Below are 22,644 nucleotides of genomic sequence, written 5' to 3'. Positions count from 1 at the left end.
ACTACAAAACAGGACTCAAAAGGACTTTGTTCTAGGAAGTTGTCTCCTTCTCTTCATCCTATCTGATAAACCTTAACAAACGTTTATTGACTGACTGACAAACAAAATACTTTTTTTGTTTGTTTTTTTGGTTTTGGAGGTGAGGTGGGGGGTGGGGAATGGGGTTTGTATAAATGGCTGTGGGAACAAGAAGGATCTTTATCCTTCTTGCAGAGCCTGGAGTCAAGAAGATATCTTCCTGAGTTCAAGACTGGACTCAGATACTTAGTAGCTGTGTGATCCTGGGCAAGTCACTTCTCCCTGTCTGCCTCAGTTTCCTCATCTATAAAATGGCAAACTACTCCAGTATCTTTGCCAAGAAAACCCCAACTGGGATCACACCCAATGGGACTAGACTGAAACGACCCAACAACAAGGACACGTTCTCTCTTCTTTGTAACAATTTAAGCATCCTCTTTTGTTATAATAAATACCTTTTCCATCTAAGTGCCCTCTTTGCTCTGAACAAACTGCACATCCCTTTTGTTATTCTTTCTGGCTCAAGTAGCTTGGAAGGAAGAATATATGAATAAACATCACCTGCCGAATTACCGGATACATATTTCCATCAACTGCTGGTGAGGTGTATCACAATCCTGAGAGAGTAAATAAACTACAGTTTTCCAGTCTGCCTTTATACTGTTTATTTATTGTTTATTTATTTATTTATGTTTATTTATTGGCAGCAGCTAGCCAAAGAAAATCCATGCAACAGCATTCACACTATCAATGAAATTTTCTCTTTTCAAATTAAAATTGAATGGGCTGTTTTAATGTAGAAAATTTCAAAAACAGTCTTTTTAAAGATGAAAAAGCCTTTAGATTTTTATTAAGATCAATCCATCAATTTTTATCCACTGTCTGTCACATGACTTTCTTTAATGGGTTACACCATGATTCCTATCTAATGGCCAACCTACCAGTGAAGAATGTTTCTATACTCAGCTAGGGTAGTCCTTAAACTGCAAACCCAGTCTGTCACAGGTACTTTCCATTGTGGCAGAACCTATCTAGGGTTGGAACCCCACTGGCATTGTTTTCATGAACCCAGGTTATGTACCGTTATGCAGTACAGGCAAGGTAATACCAAATGGATAGCCCAAGTACTCTACTGCCACCTCTGTAATGTTAAAAAGATGTAGATAAAGGACAGGTATATTGAGTAGTTGGAGATTTATGGGAGAAAATGGACAAGCACTTGACAAAATGAGGAGACGCGGATGGCTGGCAATCCCCAATACTGGTGAGAACACTAATATTGAGGCAATCACATCTCCTCTGAAGAACTGAAATACTGGAAGTAAAAGTACCATGCAAGCTTTTTTGTCTTCAATATCCAGTCAGTTTCATTTTGTTTCCTTCTTTCACAAGAATAATAACCTTCTGAGACATAAGTATGTAAATATATTTTTGAGAATGAGAATCAGTATTCAACTATCTGGCACAGCTAGGCGGTGCTGTAGATAGAACGCTATACTTAAAATCAGGAAGACCTGAGTTCAAAGCCAACCTCTGACACTTGCTAGCTGTGAGCCCCTTGTTGCGAGTTCAGGGCATTCATTGTCTACCTAGTTTATCTGTAAAATGGGGATAATTTTAGTAGCTCTTTTTTTTGTTCTTTTTTTTTTTTTTGGCAAGGCAATCGGGGTTAAGTGACTTGCCCAGAGCCACATAGCTAGTAAGTGTTATATGTCTGAGGCCAGATTTGAATTCAGTACCTCCTGACTTCAAGGCCAGTGCTCTATGCACTGCACTACCTAGCTACAGCCAATTTTAGTACCTTCTTCCAGGGTTATTATGAAGATAAAATGAGATAAACAAACCTTAAAGCACTATGTAAATGCTAGTTATTATTATATATATGTACTTTCATGTCTGATTGTTAAAAAACATAATAGCAAAAGAAGTCTTAATAATACATTTACAGGAATAAGAAAAATATATACTGGAGATCTTAAAAAACTAAATAACATGCTAGAAAGTTTCTCCTCCATAATCAGTCTAAAAGATCTGTATGGGAGAAAATTCAATTTCCAAGTATTCAAAACACAGGCTAATGTGTTTAAATGTATCTGCTGATATTATTTTATGTCTGCAAGCTATGCAAAACATTCACTTTTTCCTATAAGAGATATAAAAGACAGTTATATTTAATTTTCCATATTACATACCTCTCTCAAGATGAAGTGATATAAAATATTCCTTCTCAGCTCTTTAACACACATACAAGCCAAAGACACCAAACCCTCTTATGTTAGGTTGTTACAAGTGTCCAGAGCCCTAAGAACCCTTACACAAAAGGACTCCGAGTCATTTTGCATAACAATAAGAGCAAGAAGTTGAAATGCAAGAATCATCTACATATGAAAGTTCCTTGGAAAAGCTCCAATCTTAAAAGGGTACTTTTCAGAAGTAGCTGCAGGGTTCTTCAGGGGAAAGGAAGGGGTCAACTTTTCCTAAACAGTATTTTAAAAATATAACTGTTGGAGACAATCTTGCTTGAATTTAAACTTTTTTGCCATTGTTATAACAACTAGACAGAAGCTACTTATGATTACTCATGTTTTGCTTTTGTAAAGTTAAAAATATCCATAATGGAACTTTTAACAAGGATCTCTGTCCTCCAGAGGAAAACATTTTTAGAATTTATGTTTCCACTTATGCCCGAGGATGGGCTTCATCGTGCCCAGCACAGTGCCTACATACACAATAAAGGTCTGATGAATTGATCCTGAATCCCACAACCAGAAGGCACCCAATGTGGCAGGAAGCACATTGGCACTGGAGATGATAACCTGAATCTGAATGCTAGTGATGCTACTTGTTACTTTATTTGACATAGGGCAAATCACTTGACCTCTCTCCACTTCCTCAGCTTCCTTACCTTTATGTAGGCGGAACTTAAGCTCCTTATACAGATACCAAGGGGGACATGCTTATTAGGTAAAGCTGATTGGCTGGTTGTTGTCCTTCTTTCTCAAAGAGGACCAAAATGACATCACTCTGCTAGGGTCAAGTTTCAGTGTGTCTGACTGTGGTTGATCAGACCAATACGAGCTTGGAATGCTCTACCACAGGTTGGGCACAAATAGTTCATGTGAACATTAGGAGGGGAACACACCTGTGTACAAGATATGAGTGAGAGCAAAGGCTTTTCAAAGAGATTGGGGAGATAAGATGGCTATTATTATTATCATTATTATTGATAATGATAATAATAATAGCATTTCGAGTTTACAAAGCAATTTACATACGTTATCTCCCAATAATCCTGTGAGGTAGGTGCTATTAATTGCCCCATTTTATAGATGAGGAAACAGAAGAGAGGTTAGGAGAGTTGATGGTGCTAGTGATTGCCCCTGAAGAAGAGGAAATTGAGTGGGGTTAAGTGAATTGCCCAGGGTCATACAATTAATGAAGTTCTGAGGCAGGCTTTGAATGCAGATCTTCCTGAGCAAGTCCAGCACTCTGTGCACTGTGGCACCTAGCTTCCTCAACAGGGAATAAATTCACTTACCCTACCCCCTTCCTTCTGATTTGAAAAGAATCTAATAGCAGGTAGCCACTGCCTTTCTTTTGGGGGCAGTCCAACACAATTTTTTTCGAAGACTAAAGGTACAGAAATATAGGAAAAAGACAAGTATACAAACTGAGACATCCTATGCCCTGCACCTGGAGGCAGCTAGATGTCTCAGTTGATTGAGTGCTGGGCCTGGAGTCAGGAAAATCTGAGTTCAAATCTAAACTCAAACACATACTAGCTGTGCAACCCTGGGCAAGTCACTTAACCTCTGTTTGCCTTAATTCACTAGAGAAGGAAATAGCAAACCATTCCAGGATCTTTGCCAAGAAAACCGGATTGACAGCACTGGCATGGATGGTCCAGAGGGTCACAAAGAGTCACACACACGACTGATCCACTGAACAACAAATGCTTTGGACACCTGGTACTATCCCGAATGCTCAAGCAATACCATCCTATGAAGAGTTACTCAGGGTGCTCTACATTTCTTTCAAGGGGAAGTCTAACTTCAGAAACTAAATTTGTGAGAAGAAAAAACCTTTTTTTATTCAGCTCTTGACTGGGATCAACTGAATTTCCAAATTAACTCTCATCCCTGGGTTGGGAGAGGAGAGAGGAAAAGACTGGCTTCCACTCTGAATGGGCTTCTTGCCTTGGGAGCAGTTGGATCTAGAGCTCTAATAGAATGTATGGTATATATCTATGCAGACTAATGATTCTGCTTTTTTTTTACCGCTGATTTAATCTAATGGAATGTTTATTGTAGTATGTCCTTGACTTAAAGGTAAATCAATGAAGCACATAGGGGCATAAAGGATGAAGGGAAGTTTTCCTTGTAGTTTGGAGGCTGAAAGGTTTTTCCACACGAGTCTATCCTAGATCAATGAAACAAGCATTGCCACCCACAATTAAAGGGAGAGATGCAGCTGCTCCCTCAGAACCAGTGAGCCTGGCAGCTGCCACTGAGCGCCCCCTGGTGTTGAATGGTGTGCATAGTTGCAGGCAATGAATATCAAATAAAACCACCTAGTCATCACCATAAAAAGTAACTAGTCACAGCGTTCCCAGGCAGCTACATGCAAAATGAGGAGGTTGACCTAGGTAATTTCTATTGTTACCTTCCAACTCTAAAAATCCTATTCTATCCCAAAGCCTGAAAAAAAAGAGAGAAAAAGCCTTACACTTGTTTCCAAAGTTCAATTTACTAAAGCTGTAGCATTTTCTAAAATGAATTAAAAATAATGACCAGAAAACTAACTTTAAGTCAGAAACTCTAGAAATAAAATATAAATACTACACATGTAAAATGACTTCTGGTAAGAGAAGGAAGGGAGGGAGGGAGGGAGGAGGAAAGAAGGAAAGAAGGAAGGGAGGAAGGAAGAAGGGATGGAGGAAGGGAGGGAGGAAAAGAGAGAGGGAGGGAGGAAGAGAGGAAGGGAGGGAGGAGTTTGGGATTTACTCTAAAGTATTATTCAGGCTTGTGTATTTTTCACATATGATTAATATAATAAAGCCCTCATTAATCAGAATCCTTAAGAAATAGAGAGTTCTATTTGATTGAAACTTCTGATTAACTGAAGGTTAACCACAAAATTCTTTTTATTTCAAACTTTATTAAAATCAATCAGGTTACCAGGGCCCAGGGTCACCTAATCCCCTGCCCTTTTCCAGCTCCTGCCCCTGAGCATTCTTCCAAACACAAAACCAAGAAGGAGCTCAGAAGCCTGTGCAGTCCTAACCAGAATCTATATTAAAGCTTTTTATCATCCTAAACTTAATATTGGTACACTCTGCATTGCCCTGGCACTCCCAAAAGGGTTGTCAAACAGGTTAGATACCTATATCTACCCCATACATTCCCTGTGCATTCTCCCTCCCTTCTTTTTTCACGTCATTCTCCTTCCCTGGTCACCCCCAAAGTTCTAAGTCAAAGTCTCCTCTCAACCTTCCATGTCTTCACTCTCTTGAAGCTACTCCTGGACACTGGCTCATTGAAAGCACACTCACTCCAGCTGCAACTCTCTTCTCTCACTCAAGCACTCCAACTCACATTCACTGTCATGCCCTCTTGAATGCAGACTCATTGAGGCCATGAGTTCTTTCCACACTGCTATGGATTGTCTTCACAGCATGGTTTCTCTTACCGTGAAGACAGATAGACAGATGCCAATCCTGAGACTACTTCCCCCTGAATACACCCACTGAACTACAAAAACATATTTCTCCCAACAACCACCCTAGTAGTAGTAGTAGTTGGGGGGGGCCGGGGTGAAAGGACCCACCTGCCTCTGAGTTCTGCAGCACCTTAAATTCTGACAGAGGCTACATAAATATTTGAGGTACATATGCTCTTAAATCCAGGTAGGTTTGCTCCTATATGTGTATATTTGTATATACACATACAATCACACAATTGGATTCATAAAGCTCTAGCAAATGCGTCTTTCATGGAAAGTTGTATAAATAGCCATTTTGGAGAGGTAGATGGCGATAGAGAGAGAACTAACAACCTACAGAATTTGATAAAAAATGTACAAGTGAGGAACTGCTATAGCAACAATTACTGGTAGTAATACAGTATACATCACTATGTATATGATATATCTATATACTATCTATCCATGTACATATACATATACTGTACCATCATCATACAGGGAACCAGTCAGCCTCAAAACAAATGATTTCACAATGTCACACATACCTAGTTAAAAATAGAGATTTTTTAACAAACAGAAAGCCAGCACCCTTCAGGGTCAGTATCTAGACTATAAGCTCCATAAAGACAAGGCTATGCCTTATCTAATGGTAACATTTCCCCCAGCACAACAGCTGGCACATAGGAAGTGCTTAATAAAAGTTGATTGGTTTTGACTAAATGCAAAAGAACTCCCAGAACCTCTATGTATGCCTCCCATAATTTATCGTATTTCAATCAAATACATATGGTTTGTTGTCATGTTACAGAGTAGACACTGATTTGTCCACATAAAGACTGAATCCCTGACCTTGGCTTCTTAGGGCCATGGTCCACACAACCAAACTGACTGAACACTAGCAGAAACATGGAGCTTACCATTGTTTGGTGGCGTTACCACAGTTGGTGGAGTCTTTGGGTTTGTATTTTGTTTCACTTTACCAGGTTTTTCTGAATTCGAAACTTCCTCCTTCTTTCCCCTTCTCTTCGGAGGCAGAGGGGATGAGTTGTCACTGGAACCGATAGTTGACTTAGACTGACGATCATTTCCCTAAATGGAAAGAGAAATGGATTCTTCTTATTGATTAACTGCACCCTAAGAATGACTTCCCACAAGAGACAATATTTTCTAGGTGGAAGATGGACCAAAAAAAAAAAGAAAAGGCTAGAATCTCTTCCATTACTTTTGATTTAATACCTACCTTAAGAAAGAGGTCATGTTGTTTAATGGATAGATTACCAGAAGTGGCTTTGAATCTTGATTCTGACATTTACAAGCTGTGTGGCCTTGTACAAATTAACCTAACTCTCTGAACCTCAGTTTCCTCATCTTTAAAAATGGGGATAACTGATACCTACCTCACAAAAGGTTGTGAGAAAAGAAACTTGTAAGTTTTAATTTGTTATATATAGATGTGAGCTATTACATTATCCAAATAAACAGACAGATCCCCATCCAACTCCAAATCTATCATCCTACTATATTTATCAGATTTTAAATTGTGCAGCCACCATAACTTTTCTTTTTCCATGCAGAAAAAGAAACATTCTCCTGGCCAACATGAGAGGAAAATGACTCAATATAATCACAATTCATAGAGAAAAGAAAAAGTCAATATAGGCACAGATTCTGAATAACATAAATCTTACAATATTCTCAGCTAATTTGCAAAAAGTTTGGTGAAAAATGTATCATTACTAGAAAAACATCATGATGGGATAAAAAGAAAGCTGGACTTCAGAATCTGGAGAAACCAAGCTTCAGATTCTGCCTCTGGCAGTAGTTGTGTGACAAAGGTGATCTTTTTGAGCCTCGGTTCCACAGTCTGCAAAATGGGGATTAACAATACCTATCCTTATCTCACAGGGTTGTTGGGAGGATAAAATGAGATGCTTAATACTTGTAAAAATCATTGCAAAACTTAAAGTGCTATAGAACCATTAGCTATCATCCTCATCATCATTATCATCATGCAGCAGTGAGAGTTGATGCGGGGGGCAGCTAGGTGGCACAGTGGATAGAGCACCGGCCGTGGATTCAGGAGGACCTGAGTTCAAATCCGGCCTCAGACACATAACATTTACTAGCTGTGTGACCCTGGGCAAGTCACTTAACCCCACTGCCTAACCAAAAAAAAAAAAAAGAGAGAGAGAGAGAGAGTTGACCCTGAAGCCAGAGAGAACTAGGTTCAAATCCTGCCTCTGATATATACAACTGCATAATGTTGTATGAGTCACAAATCTTTCAATGCTCTAGGCAACGTTCTAAGAATTTTAATTGCAGAGGAGGTATGCTTTAACAGGAGTTTCTTCATGTGGGTGATCCCTATACCAATGAAATCATAGATATAGACCCTTGCATCATCATTATTATTGCTACTAGTACTACTGTAAATATGTAAAGACACTCTCATGTATTCACACACCTATAACTTTTGTAAAACATTGCTAATCTCCTTTCTAGAATTATGATTATCAGAATCTCTGAATCATAAACCCAAGACAACCACTAAAGAAATAGTTTATTACTCATCTGTGGTGCCAGAAGTTTGGGGAAGCACCACTGAATTTTCATTCACCCTTCCTAGTAGTAACAGGAAGGTGAAAAGATGATTGCTTTATCCCCCTACCTTTCCATTCAATACAAAGCACTTTCGTTGTGGTTGAAGGATGCCACTGGGTACCCAGAGGTAAAGGTCACACACATTTAGGAAGTTTTCATCACTACATCTAGGTAGTGTCATAGCTACTGAGGTTAGCTAGGAATGCAACAAAACTCATAACCATTACACATTTACCACTTCTGGAGAACCACACTTGTGGCAACCACTGAAGGCTCCACATTTAACCCCCACAGGAGTAGTGGGCCTTAGCAGCCAACAAGGAACAATCATACAGATAACAGAAATAAAATTCCTTCAATGACAAGTGAAAACACTCAGAAAAACAATTCTCAGGTGCCCAGTGCTGAGATTTAACCACTACTTCCTAGAATAATTTATTCAAGTGAGTTGATAACTGCCCAACTAATCCCATCACCAGCTGTGCCCAAAGTCACTGGAATCTTCATATTCTCTATGTAACATCTCTACAACTACATAGGAATTTAGAAATAAGTGTTTCAGAATGAAACAAATAAATCATCCTGGATTATATTATATTATATTATATTATATTATATTATATTATATTATATTATATTATATTTATTATATTATATTATATCTCCTTAAAAATGTGTCTGCTCAACAACCTAGAAACATTTAACTGGGTTTTAGTTACTTACACAATTAGGAAGGGAAAAATTCACAGCTTTAGAATTCCATAATCCATAAGAAAAAGAATTATGCATGTTTATTAACACCAAAACCCAGCCAAGTGTAAAACATTTTTATTCCTGCCATTCTGGTTGCATTCTATTTAATTATTAATTAAATTAAGCAAAGTTTAATTATTGCATTAATGAATACTCAAGTTTTCTGAGTGTTCCACAGCTATGAGCTACAATGCCAAGGGAGAAAAAAATAATACAATTACAGGTTCAAAACCATAAGCTCTACCATCTTATTTTTCAGGCTGTTTTTAAAAATTCCATTCATCCTGAAATGTGCCCAGAGGTAACATATGCCAACAGTGAATAAAATAGTTTGGATAGAAGGAAAAGCCCTTCTCAAGTGATTAGGGAACCAACTTCAAAGTAAAGAATTCATTACAATGTTTCTGTGCTAGGAATAAAATTGGAACAAGATGAATGGGAATATTTGGATCAAGCATTGCTTTTATAGCTCTAGAGGCAAAATGTTTCCTCATAAATGAAGAACAAGGAAGAAAGAGGAGGAGGAAAAGAAGACTCATGCTAGTTCAGATAATGTTGTTCAGTTATGTACAACTCTACATGACCCACTGGTGTTCTTAGCAAAGATACTGGATTGATTTGTCATTTCTTTCTCCAGTGTGAACCCATTTTATAGATGAGGAACCAAGGCAAATAGGGGTGGTTAAGTGACTTATCCAAATTCACAAAGCTAGTCAGCATGTGAAGCGAGATTTGAACTCAGATCTTCCTGACTCCAGGCCTGGTACTTTATTCACTGTACCACCTTGCTGCCCTTAACTAATAAAGCCCTCCTTATCTTAGAGGATAGGAAGCAAAGAAAGTTCTAGTTCTTATTACCAATAATTACAATTTCTGAGAGGCATAGTATAAATGGAAAGAACATTGAACTTGACGTCATACCATCTAAAGGGCATACATCTACTTACTAAAAGAGAGACAGCAAGCTATAGGATCAAAGGACATAAATTGAGAGGTTCAAGTAAACTTAAAGATCATTGATTCTAATCCTCTCATTTTATAGATTAGAAAACTGGGGTCCAGAGAGATGAAGTGAGTTATCTAAGGCCACACAGGTAGTAATTAGCAATGGCAGGATTTGAACTCAGTTCCTCTGACTCCAAAGCCAACATACTGAAAAAATCGTGCCTATCCCTCATCAAAGGACAAAGGGTCAGTAAGAGAATTAAATGAGGGATTTTGTTGTAGATGATTTCTAAGGACACGTTTAGATAATAGGATTCTATAAATAAGATGACATTTGTAATGTGCTCCATAACCCTAAAGCACTATATACATGCACATAAGCTACTATCTATCCCTTTCTTGTTGTTCAGTCGTTTTTCAGTCATATCAGACTCTTCAGCACCCCATTTGGGGTTTTCTTGGCAAAGATACTGGATTGGTTTGCCATTTCCTTCTCCAGCTCATTTTACAGAGGAGGAAAACTGAAGCAAACAGTATTAAGTGACTTGCCCAGGGTCACATAACTAGTAAGGTCAGATTTTAACTCAGGAAGATGTCTTCCTGTCTCCAGCCTTGGCACTCTCTCCATTGTACCACCAACTGCCCATCTATCACTCCAGGGACTCTGAAATGTCTTTGAGCTCAGAAACAAGTGAAAAGGAAGGGGCAGAGAGTTAGATACCATAGAGAAGAAGAATAGCAGAACAGCCCTTTGTTCAGAGGAAATATAATCCAGTAAATTATCTAATAATAAAAACCTATGGCCTCAGAAGCCACAGATGTACATAATTTGAATGACAAGGACGATAACTAGAGATCCTTAAGTAAGGTAATGAGTTTGATTTTCTGGTTATCTCCAAAACTTGTGAAATATTGGGAAATAGATTTCAATCTAGCAGAGTCATTTCCTAATGATTAGTGACTTCAATTATTCAGACTTCAAATGCCAAAAGCAGAGAAGCTTTCTTAATGCACCTTAATTTTAATTTTATCCTTCAAAAATCACAAGAAACAACAAAGAGAAATTTTACTCCAGATATGATTCTCATTTATAGGGAAAATTTTAGTTTCTGGGATGGAAATGATGAAAAACTTGAGAAGTCACCATTCCCTCTTAAAATATAATATAGAAATGAGCCTGACATGTACTCTCAGATATTGCAGCTCAGATCTCAGAGACTTCAGGGGGAAAAAAAAGAGATCCCATGGCTTAAAATTCTACAAAGGAAGTCAGTTGAGGAGAAATAGAGATATTCTGAAAACTCAAAGGAAAACAATTCTGATGAAGAGGAAAAAAGGGCAATTGACTAAACAGACCAATAATATTGTAGAGACATATAAATATAATAGAATATTATTGTGCTGTAAGCAATAATTAAGGGGATGATTTCAAAGAAACCTGAGGGGGCAGCGAGGTGGCACAGTGAATAGAGCTCTGGCCTTGGGAGTCAGGAGGATCTGAGTTCAAATCCAACCTCAGACACTTGACATGTACTAGCTGTGTGACCCTGGGCAAGTCACTTAACCCCAACTGCCTCACAAAAAACAAGGCAGAGAAAAACCAGGAGCACTATCTGTACAATAACAATATTGCAAATATGAATAATTTGTTCCCCCTCTTTCCTTTTCAGCCATGCCTGATTATAGACATTTTCAGTTACTAACTTTTCTTAGAGCTCAAAGACATTTCAGAACTCCTAGAGTAATAGTAGCTTATATGTATGTGTATGGTGCTTTGGGATTATAGAGCACATTATAAATGTTATGTCAACTTGTGTGGATATCTCCATTTGTAGTAAATCCAGAGGTTTATGCTTGGCCCTGTACTATTTACTACTTTTAATCAGTGACTAAGATAAAGATAGAAGATGCCATGATGATCAAATGTGAAATAAGTGGGAAGGACGGTTAAGACACCAGTTGATGGGGTCAGGATTCAAAACCATCTTAACAGACTAGAACTCAAAGTCAGATCCAACGAGATGAAATTTAATAGATATAAATGTGATATTCTATCTTTGAATTCAAGTAAAATAAGTTTCATAAGTAGAATATAAGAGAAGCAGAGAACTGTGAGCTCAATATGAGTCAACCTTGTGAAATGGCAGCCACAAAAGCAAATTCAATTCTGCATTTTAAGAAAAGTAAAATGATTGACTTAGCTCTTCTCAGCAATACAATGATCCAAGCCAATTCCAAAAGACTCATGATAGAAAATTTTATCCACATCCAGAGAAAGAACTGGAGTCTGAATACAGATTGAAGCATACTATTTTCACTTACTTTATTTATTTCGTGCTTTTTTTCCCCTTTTTTTCTGTTTCTTCTTTCAAAACATGACTAATATAGAAATATGTTCTACATGATTGCACATATATAACCTATATCAAAATGCTTACCATCTTAGGGGAGAAGAGGGAAGGAAAAAAAAATCAAAACTCAAAAAATGAATGTTAAGAAAAGAAAAAAGAAAAAAAAATTTAAGAAGAAAAGTGTAGTGTTTAGGAATAGGAAGCTGGGTACTACTCAACTCTGTCCTGGTCAGACCACATCTAAAACATGATGTTGAATTCGTACTTGGTGCTGCACTGAAGAAGGCAGGTGGGAGAAAGATAAAAATGACTGACTCCCTCAATCAGCTTGCAGTCTAATAAAGATGAAAAATTTATATTTGAAAGGAACTTTAGAGATCATCTAATTCAACACCCTATTTTATGGAGGAGAAAAATGAGGCCCCAAAAAGTTAAATTTATGCTACCTGATTTCAATTGGGCCTTTACTGAAGCAATTCACTATTCCACTAATTACACCTCCTTTTCCAAACCTTTTTCATCCTTGCTAAAACCTCCCAAAGCTCCATCTACCCCTACCTTTCCAGTCTGCCCCAAATTGCACTGAAAAAATCAAGGCATTTCATTCTCTTCTTCCCTCCTCTTCTTCTCACATCACTCAGATTCTTTCAACCACTATCTGCTCCTTCAACCCAAGTTCCTAGATTACAACCTCAGTATTCCTTCCACTAACCCATGATAGGCATATACATAAATACATGATATAGGACAAAACATGATGGCACCTAAGGCAGTGACTCCAACCTACCTTGCTAGTTTTATTTCACATTAGTCTCCAGACACTTCATGCATTCCAGTCAAAATGGATTCTTGTTTCCCAAACTCAGCTGGACAACTTCCTTCACTATGCTTTCATGCAGGCCTAAAATGGACTCCCTCATCTCTGCTTTTAGGACCCTTACCTTCTTTTGTTGTTGTTGTTGTTGTTGTTGTTATTGGGTTTTTTTTGTTTTGTTTTTTGCTTTTTGGTGAAGCAATCAAAGTTAAGTGACATGCCCAGGGTCACACAGATAGTAAGTATCAGTGTTGGAAGCTGCATTTGAACTCAGATCCTACTAATACCCTCACCTTCTTTTAAGGCATAGCTTTTTCAATGCCACCTCCCCTGTGACACTTCCTCTGGTTCCCACTGGTTAACATATTCTTTCCTTCCTTGAGTTTTCCAAGAACACTACTTTGCTCCCCATCCCAACACTCTTTACATGTTGTATTACACTTATTCATAAACACTCTAAGGTCTCTGTATCCCTAGTGCCTAGCACCTGTCTCATATCTGGTAGGACTTAAAAGTTTATTGAATTGGATTGAAAAAGGATCCAGAAAAGATGCTGTGGAAAAAAAATCTGAAGAAGGAAAGAATGCTTTTACCTGGAGATATTAGGAAAAATTTTCTTCCATGAAGGTAGCAACAGAACTAGATATCTAAGAGGATTTCAACAGGGGAAGTATGAAAAGAGTACATTCCATAGATGGTGATGGTGACAGGGATGGGGATGATGATGATGATATTTACTATATGTATCATATGTATTGTTATATATTATGCATTAATATAACATTCTCATATAATTACTATTATTATATGTAGCTTTAAGTTTTGCAAAGCACTTGATATATTATCTCTTTTCACCCTCATAAGAACCCTATGAAAAGGATGCTATTATTATTATTTCCATTTTGCAGATGATAACACTGAGGCAGACAGAAATGACTTGCATAAGGTCACATAGTTAGCTAGCAAATTTGAGGCAGAATTCAAACTTAGGTTTTCCAAACTACAAGTGAAACACTCTATACACTATGCCATCACCTAGCTGCCTTTATGTGTCAGCATGTGTAAAAACAAGAAAAAGAAATCAAAACAAAAGAACAGCCCAATGAGAGACACCTGAGAAACCACTACTTCTTGCAATGGCCCAATTTTCATAGTAATTTCATAGCCATATTCCATTGAGTCCTAATACATCTTACCATTATGCCGTATTTAGTCTATCCTAGCTCTAATTTTTTTCTTTTAGTTTACTAGGGCAAAGACATATTTTTTCCTAACCAAGACTTTTAGAAGGTTATATCATATTATATCATTTCAAGCTTAAAATAATTTCAAGATGAGTTTTGCTTCACTGAACAGACTTAACAATGTGCAATTTTCAGATGCTTACAGAAGGAGAAAGTGCGACCCAGGAGGCTAAACACTGACTCATGCATGCTGATTTCTTATCCCTGACTCTATCACCAGGCAAGAAAATTTAATTATACTAGGCTTCAATTTCTTCAACAACAAATACAAGGTTAAAAATCTTTTTACAGTAATAAGAGTTTAGCTTAACATGTTTTCAAAGTAATTTATTATCATTTTAAAGACTACATACTTGCTTAATTCAATAGTGTGTTTTCCTAAATCTTTTCTAATGCTTCAAAAAAGCTGTGACACCCTGATATGAATTACAATGCCTCTCCAACCCATAATGGATAGTTTCACAAATCACTGTGGTCAAAAAAAAAATGTCACCTGATGAGCAGCTACCTGCCATATCATGATCAGGCATATTCTGTCATGGATCTATTCTAAAACCTGCTCCATTTAGCAGGGCCTTTCAGACTTTGAATCTACTTGAATCAGAAGGTTATAAGATTTTGAGCTAAAAAGGACCTCGGGAGTCATCTAGGCCAGTTCCTTCATTTTACAGATGTGAAAATTGAGGCTTAGAGGAGTTAAGTGACTTGTCCAAAGTCACATAAGGTAGTAAGCTATGGACCCAGGATTTGAGTTCAGGTGTAATGACTCCAAATTTGGTCTCTTTCCACTGTATGACATTATCTGCCTCTGTACCACACCTCCAAAACATAATAAAGCATCAGAGTAAGACTTCGGTAGAAGCCCAAAATCATGATCTTTGTAAAAATAAAGTCTGAAAAAATGTTATAGTTCATGAAATAGTAAAGCATAAAGAACAAAAAAATGAAAATCCAGCACCTGGAAGTCTTTAAATAATTCTCAAATGTTGCATATCATGAACACTAGAGGGCACTTTCATTCTGTAGTGTAACAACCTGGACAGTCAAGGAATTCCTCATCTCATAATTTTTTAAAGATTTAGAGGTTGAAGAATCATTGAAAGTGATCTAGTCCAAGGGTCTCAATTTATCAATGGGAAAACTAAGGTTCAAAGAGGCTGATTAGTTTACCCAAAGGGCACACCATCGTAAGAAGTAAAGGTGGGATTTGGATATAGGTCCTCTAATAGCAAATCTAAGAGTCGTTCCACTGTACCCTACTGCTTTAAATTTCATAGCATCCATTCACCATTTTTTTTACCTTTTTAAACTAAAATCACAATTTATTTGTTCTAAGTTTAATAAATGAACATTTTTCTGACTCCATTCAATATTACCTACAAGTAGGCTGCTTCCAGGGCAAGTTTGTGGCAACTTTCTCAACATGCTACTTCCTCTAGAATTTTTTCTTCACCTTTATTCCTCCCTATGCTATCAGGACTCAGGAAATCTGGGGCTTACATAAGTTGCTCCCCACTCATTAGCAGCAAACTGTACAGACCTGTAACAAAACAATTACAGGCTCCCTTCTTTAAATATACTGTTACACCACATTTGGTACAATGAATGTAACTCCTGAAAAGTTATGGGTAAACTGAATTTTTGAAAATCAAACCACATTTTCCTTTTGATTTACATTAGCAATGGCATCTAAGAATTCTAAGTTTTTCACTTTCCTATTTTCTTCCTTTCTATCTTCCCTTTGCCCCTAAACTCTAGCCTATCATCTAATTATCTGCAAAACACCTAAATGCATTAGGAAAGCTAACAATTAAAAGAAAGCATAGAATCCTTTGATTATAATGTGCTTTACTACTTTGGATTTATCTATACAAAGTATCCTGAAAGTACTGCTCCCTAGAATTATTTCCTTTTTAGTAGTCAAACAAGACAATAATATAGTTTAACTTTCATATTTTGGTGTTCAATAATCTTTCCAAAAATTTCATCCTATGTATGTGGGTACACCATTAATATGCAGAATTTTTTTAAATTAGAATGTCAGATTTCCTACATTTTGGTACATAGCTCAGTGACCCAAGAGCCAGCCTGGTAATCCAAAGATTTGACTTTGATTATCATTCTCATTTGTACTGCCAACTTCCTCTATGACCTTAGATTAGGAATTCATCCACACTCAATGTCTGTTAATCCATCTTCCCTCTCAATCTGAGAAAATTAATTAGCAAATTAATAAGCATAGAATATACACCCTTGAATAAATAGTAATTTGGGATTTGGGACTTCTAGAAACCAATATGGCAGAGTAAGCAACAAATTACTTTAACTTTCCCATATTCACCTCCAAACAACCATAAAATAGCACCCCAAAACAAATCCTGGAACAGTAGAACCAGCAAAAAGAGGGGCGAAACAATCTTTTAGCCCAAGAAACTTGGAAGATCAGCAAGAAAGTTCTGTCTCACTTGAGTAAAATGAGAACACAGTCCAGGACGGGAAGCAACCTAGCAAGCTCCAAACAAGCCCTACCTCAGCAAACCAGCAGGAGATACTGAGCCCTAGTGTGTAAAACCAACTGAGCCCTAGCAGGTAAACACCAATACCGGGACCCCCCAAATGCTTCACTATGGCCAAGGGAACCAGCAGACACCAGCTCCAACACCACATGCTTCAGTGTAGCCCTAGGGAAATGCAGAAACACCCCACCAGCCTCAGCACATATCAGACACTAGCATTAGGACCCCAGCTTGGCACCAGCTAAGCTTCCAGACCCCTGTGATCTCCAGCAGCACCAGCTACGCCCTTACCCCCTCAGCACAGCACCAGACAGGAGGGTTCCCCATGGGACTCAGGGCAACATCAGTGCAGCACCAGGTAAGCAGCCAGAGCCTGCAGCCCGTGGCACAAGAAGCCTGAGACAGTGCCCCTTCCACTCTGGGAACAGAGCTCAAATTTAAAAGAAAGGGGAAATGCCCAAAAAAGATGAGTTTAAAAAAAAGGAATCCAATAATAGAAAGTTATTATGGTGATAGGGAAGACCAAGATACAAACTCAGAAAAGGACAACAATGTCAAAACATCTATGAGCAAAAACCCAAACAAAAATGGGAAGTAGTCTCAAGCCCAGAAAGAGCTCAAAAAGGAGTTTAAAAATCACAAGAGAGGTCAAAAAAAAGAGAAAAGAAATGAGAGTGAAGCAAGAGAATTATGAAAAAAAAAAAGAGTCACTAGCTTGGAAAAAGAAAACAACTGCTTAAAAAGTAGAATTGGCCAAATGGAGATACAAAAATCCATTGAAGAAAGCAACTCCCTCAAAAATACAATTGGCCAAATAGAAAAGAAGGTACAAAAAGCTAACTGAGGAAAACAACTCCTTAAAAGTTAGAATTGGGCAAGTAGAAGCTAATGACACCATGAGACATCAAAAGAATCAAACAAATTCAAAAAAATGAAAAATAGAAGAAAATGTAAAATACCTCATAGGAAAAATAACTGACCTAGAAAGTAGATCCAGGAGACACAATGTCTGAATCATTGGACTACCTGAAAGCTATAATCAAAAGGAGGAACTGTACAGCATCTTTCAAGAAATTATCAAGGAAAACTGCCCTGATATTCTGGAACCAAAGGGCAAAACAGGCATTGAAAGAATCTACCGACCACCTCAGGAAAGAAGTCCCAAAAATAAAAACTCAAAAGAACATTATAGCCTAATTGCAGAACTATCAAGTCAAGGAAAGAATACTACAGGTGGCCTGAAAGAAACAATTCAAATATTGGGGAGCCACAATCAGGATTACACAGGACTTGGCAGCTGCGACATTAAAGGATCAGAGGTTATGGAACATTATATTCTAGAAGGCAAAGGAGCTAGAACTATAACCAAGAATCACCTACCCAGTGAAATTAAGCATCATAACACCCCAAAGGGAAAATGGTCATTCAATGAAATTAAAGGATTTCAAGCTTTCATAAGGAGAAGACCAGAATTGAACCAAAAAAACAGGTCTCCAATATCAAGACCCAAGAAAAGCCTAAAAGGGGGAAAATGGAAAAGAAATCACAAGGGATTCAGTGGAGCTGAACAGTTTACATCCCTACATGGGAAGATGATACTTGCAATTCTTTAAAAAAGTATATCAGTAATAGTACAGCTACAAGGAATGTACATTGAGAGAGGTTACGGATATAAGGTGAATTTAAGGGAATGGCATAAAAAATAATTAAGGGATGAGAAAGAACAGTACACTGGGTGCAGAAGGAAGAGAGAGGTAGAATGGGGTAAATCATTTCATATGAAGAGACGTAAAAAACCTATTACAGTGGCAGGAAAGACAGTGACGGGCATTCCTTGAACCTCACTTTCATCAGTATTGGCTCAAAAAGGGAATCCTATACACAATCAGTTGAATATAGAAATCTATATTCAAAGAAGGGAGGAGATTAAGTAAAGGATAGAGGGAGGGGAGACTGACGAGAGAGGACAGACCAATGTCAGATGTCAAATTAGGGTGTGAGCAGCAGGACCAGGTACATATATAGAATACCCCATTTTAGACCTGCTGTTCTTCTAGCCAACTTTGTTTGAAACCTTAAGTCATCACTGACTCCTTCCTCTCCCATGACTCCAACATACAACCAGTGACAAAGCCCTGAGGATTCTTCTTCTATAATGTCAGAGTATCAGGACCTTAATTATCTCTTATCTGAAATATAGAATTTTCCTAACTTGTCCCCTTTATTCCAGTTTCTTTTCCTTCCAATCAATCATGCACACTGAAACCAGAATAAAGTTCTTAATATTGATCATGTCACTCCCCTGCTCAAATATATCAAAAGGTTTTCTAATGCCTACAAGATAAAGTCCAAACTATAAATCTGGCATTTAAGGTCCTCTGTAATCTGAGTCCAACCTATCTTTCCAAAATTAATACCTACTACTCCCCTGCATGGGGCAGCAAGTCAGGAATTCTGGGCCTGGAATCAGGAAGACTCATCTTCCTGAGTTCAAATCTGGCCTCAGATACTAGCTGTTTTACCCTGGACAAGTCTCTTCACCCTGTTTGCTTCAGTTTCCTCATCTATAAAATGAGCTGGAGAAGGAAATGGTAAACCATTCCAGCACCTTTACCAAGAAAACATCAAATAGAGTCATGAATGGTTAGACATGACTGAAACAACTGAACAACAACTCCCCTGCATGAAACCCCCACTCCAGATGACTCATCTTCTCCCAAGCACTTCATGCCAATGTCTTTGCTCAAGCTACACACACACACACACACACACACACACACACACACACACACACACACACAGAGGAATTCCTTCATCTTCTCTTCTCTACTTATCTGAATTGTATAATTCCTTGAAGCTCATATCCTTCGACCATTTATTAATTGAGGAATGACTCATATTTTTACAGATTTGACAAAGTTCTTTATATACTTGAGATGAAACTTTATATGAGAAATTGTCTATAAACTTTTTTCCCAATTTTCTGCTTTCTTTCTGATCTTGGCTACATTTGTTTTATCTGTACAAAAACTTTTTAATTTAATGTAATCAAAATTATCCATTTTTACACCTTACTCTGCTCTTTATTCATAAATTATTCACCTATCCATAATGCAGATAATATGTTTCATGTTCTCCAAATTTTCTTGTTAATATCTCTCTATATCTAGGTCATGTATCCATTTTGACCTTATCTTGGTTAATGGTGTAAGATATTAGTCTATGGCTAGTTGCTGCCACACTGCTTTCCAGTTTTCTCAACAATTTTTACCAAATAATGAATTCTTATGCCAAAATCTTAAGTCTTTACATTTGTCAAATACAAGGTTACTATATTTATTTGCTGTTATAAATTGTATGTCTACTCTGTTCCATTAATCTACCTTTCCATTTCTTAGCCAATACCAGATAGTTTTGATAATTACTGCCTACAATAATTATAAGCTCTACTTCATATATAACATTTTCTTCTACCACCAGCCTAGTGTTCTCTCCCTCCTCTGAAATACTGGCATTCATTTGACATTATCATAGATTTCCATATGTTTGTAACTATTTTCTTTTGTCCATTTCCTGCTTCTCAAACAGATTAAAATAGTCTTAGGGCAGGAACTAATTCTTATGCTCTTTTATACCATCAGAGTACCCAGCCTTTGTGTACTCATGTAAACAAAGTACATGATCAAAAATAATAATAATGGCTGACATTGATATGCCACTTTAAACTCTGCAAAGCATTTTCACATTCATTATCTTACTTGATCCTTACAGTGATCCTTGTAAGACGGATGCTAGAGATATTGTTATGCCCACTTCACAGATGACAAAACTGAGACTAAGAAAGGTGAAGCTAACTTAGATATGGTCCTTAAAATAGTGATGAAAGCAGGATTTAAAGTAAAGTATCTCCCAATGCCAAATGTAGCACTCTTGCCACTACAATGTTCTGGCTCTCTCAAAAAGTTTCGGGGATTTCTTTTGCTTGATTGACACACTAATAGCATTATGTTCATAGTCATCTAAGATTTTTTTTTTACAGTCTAACAACTTTAGAGTTTTAGCTAAAGAAAATTACATGAAGTTTATCAGTAAAAATTGCAATTGCTTGGCTACAACTAGATCTCCATAATGCCAAATTAACACCTCAATTTAGCTAATTTACTGGGACAAAAAGTCAAACCAGCTGTTTGATTAACCAAATAATTTGATCAAAATAGTAGAACCAATAACCCCTTGCAGACACAGCCAAAGAAAATTACATACCAGTAAATATCAGATCTCAGAGAACCATACAATTTTAGAGTGAGAAAGGACCTTAGAGGTTACTTAAATAAACCTCTCTCATTTTATAGATAAGATCAGAAGCCTGAATCTCAGAGGGATCTTAACCCAGGTCTCCTGTCTCTCAGACCAAAGTTCTTCCCATTGTGCCACCACTATGGCTTTGACTTAGTCACCAGTACATGCCTCTCAACTTATTAAATGTTTATCAGTATCAATGTTAGTTGAATTAAGTACCTTTGCCTATAATTACAGGATAGTAAATATGAGTAGATATTAGAGTGGAGATACACACACACATACACATACACACATATATAATAATATCATGCTAGGTCACATTTATAGAGAGCTTTATAGTATACTGGCCACTGTCCTCACATTAGCCCTGTGTCATAAGCAGTGTAATTATTATGATCATTTTAGAGATGAGAAAAATTAAAGCAAGTGATTTATTCATAGTCACACAATTAATTGGTGGCAGTTGCAGGACCCAAATACAAATGTCACCTCAAACCTGGGAATGATTTAATGAATTAATGGATGAAATTAGCAAATGAATAGGATGAATGAATAGATGAAAAATCCATGACAGAAAGTTAAGGAAGGCCAGGCACTTCAAGTCATACCTTTCCCTTCTGAGGCGTGAAAAGGGAGTGTTACCTTTTTTTTTATTGGGGGGGTGGGGAGGGTTGAGTGACTTGCCTAGGGTCACATAGCTAGTAAGTATCTGAGACTGGATTTGAACTCAGGTCCTTTTGACTCCAGGGCCAGTGTTCTATCTACTGTGCCAACTAGCTGCCCCTCTACCATACTCTTAAGACAAACTCCCCTTGTCACTATCATTGATATAAGGCAGAGGAAGGATATGTCAACTAGTTCAAATCAGCATAATATTGAATTTATCACAGATTCTATTCCAGGGCTTCAATCATGATTTAAAATTAGAGACAGAGGTACATGCAGAACAATGCACCACTGTGAAAAAAATTTAGTCCCACTTTCAGCTATGTTTTATACATTTATACTCCACCCCATAATGCTCTTCTACAGCAGAATTTAGAGTCTACGTCTCAAATATCTATTCTTCCAGTTGTAATATTATGATACATTTGGTTCATATAATCACAACTATATCTCTAGGTAGCTGAATTTTATCTTCTGATTTAATTGAAACCCAAAGAACAGCCTCTCTGCATCCTTTGGAAACTCAAAACATTAAGGAGAATGACTATAGCATCTGATACTTACACTCCCTTTAGATTTTCTGGATCCAACAATAGGAGGTAGTGAAGAGGCTTTCTGACTGCAGAAAGAAATCATAATTTAAGAATTGGAATATTGTATTACCAATAATAACATACACCGTACCATGATAAAAACATTAATCCATTGTCTGTTCATGCTTAAGTCACTGG

At 37.4% G+C, this 22,644-nt stretch overlaps 1 protein-coding gene across 2 annotated transcripts in view; it reads right to left on the bottom strand.

Annotated features, from left to right (window-relative positions):
* The window catches only part of DCDC2 (doublecortin domain containing 2), a 200,165-nt gene that overhangs the window by 98,822 nt on the left and 78,699 nt on the right, over positions 1-22,644 (bottom strand). For both annotated transcript variants that reach the window (XM_020986837.2, XM_020986835.2), the window contains exons 7-8: positions 22,478-22,532; positions 6,639-6,810 (exon numbers count right to left, since the gene is read on the bottom strand). In XM_020986837.2, coding sequence (XP_020842496.1) covers positions 6,639-6,810; positions 22,478-22,532 — 227 coding nt within the window. The remainder of the gene's footprint in view (positions 1-6,638; positions 6,811-22,477; positions 22,533-22,644) is intronic.

Source organism: Phascolarctos cinereus, unplaced genomic scaffold (assembly GCF_003287225.1).
Source record: "Phascolarctos cinereus isolate Bilbo 61053 unplaced genomic scaffold, phaCin_HiC Scaffold_4;HRSCAF=312, whole genome shotgun sequence".
NCBI classification, from domain to species: domain Eukaryota; kingdom Metazoa; phylum Chordata; class Mammalia; order Diprotodontia; family Phascolarctidae; genus Phascolarctos; species Phascolarctos cinereus.
This window is presented reverse-complemented; position numbering and strand designations above follow the sequence as displayed.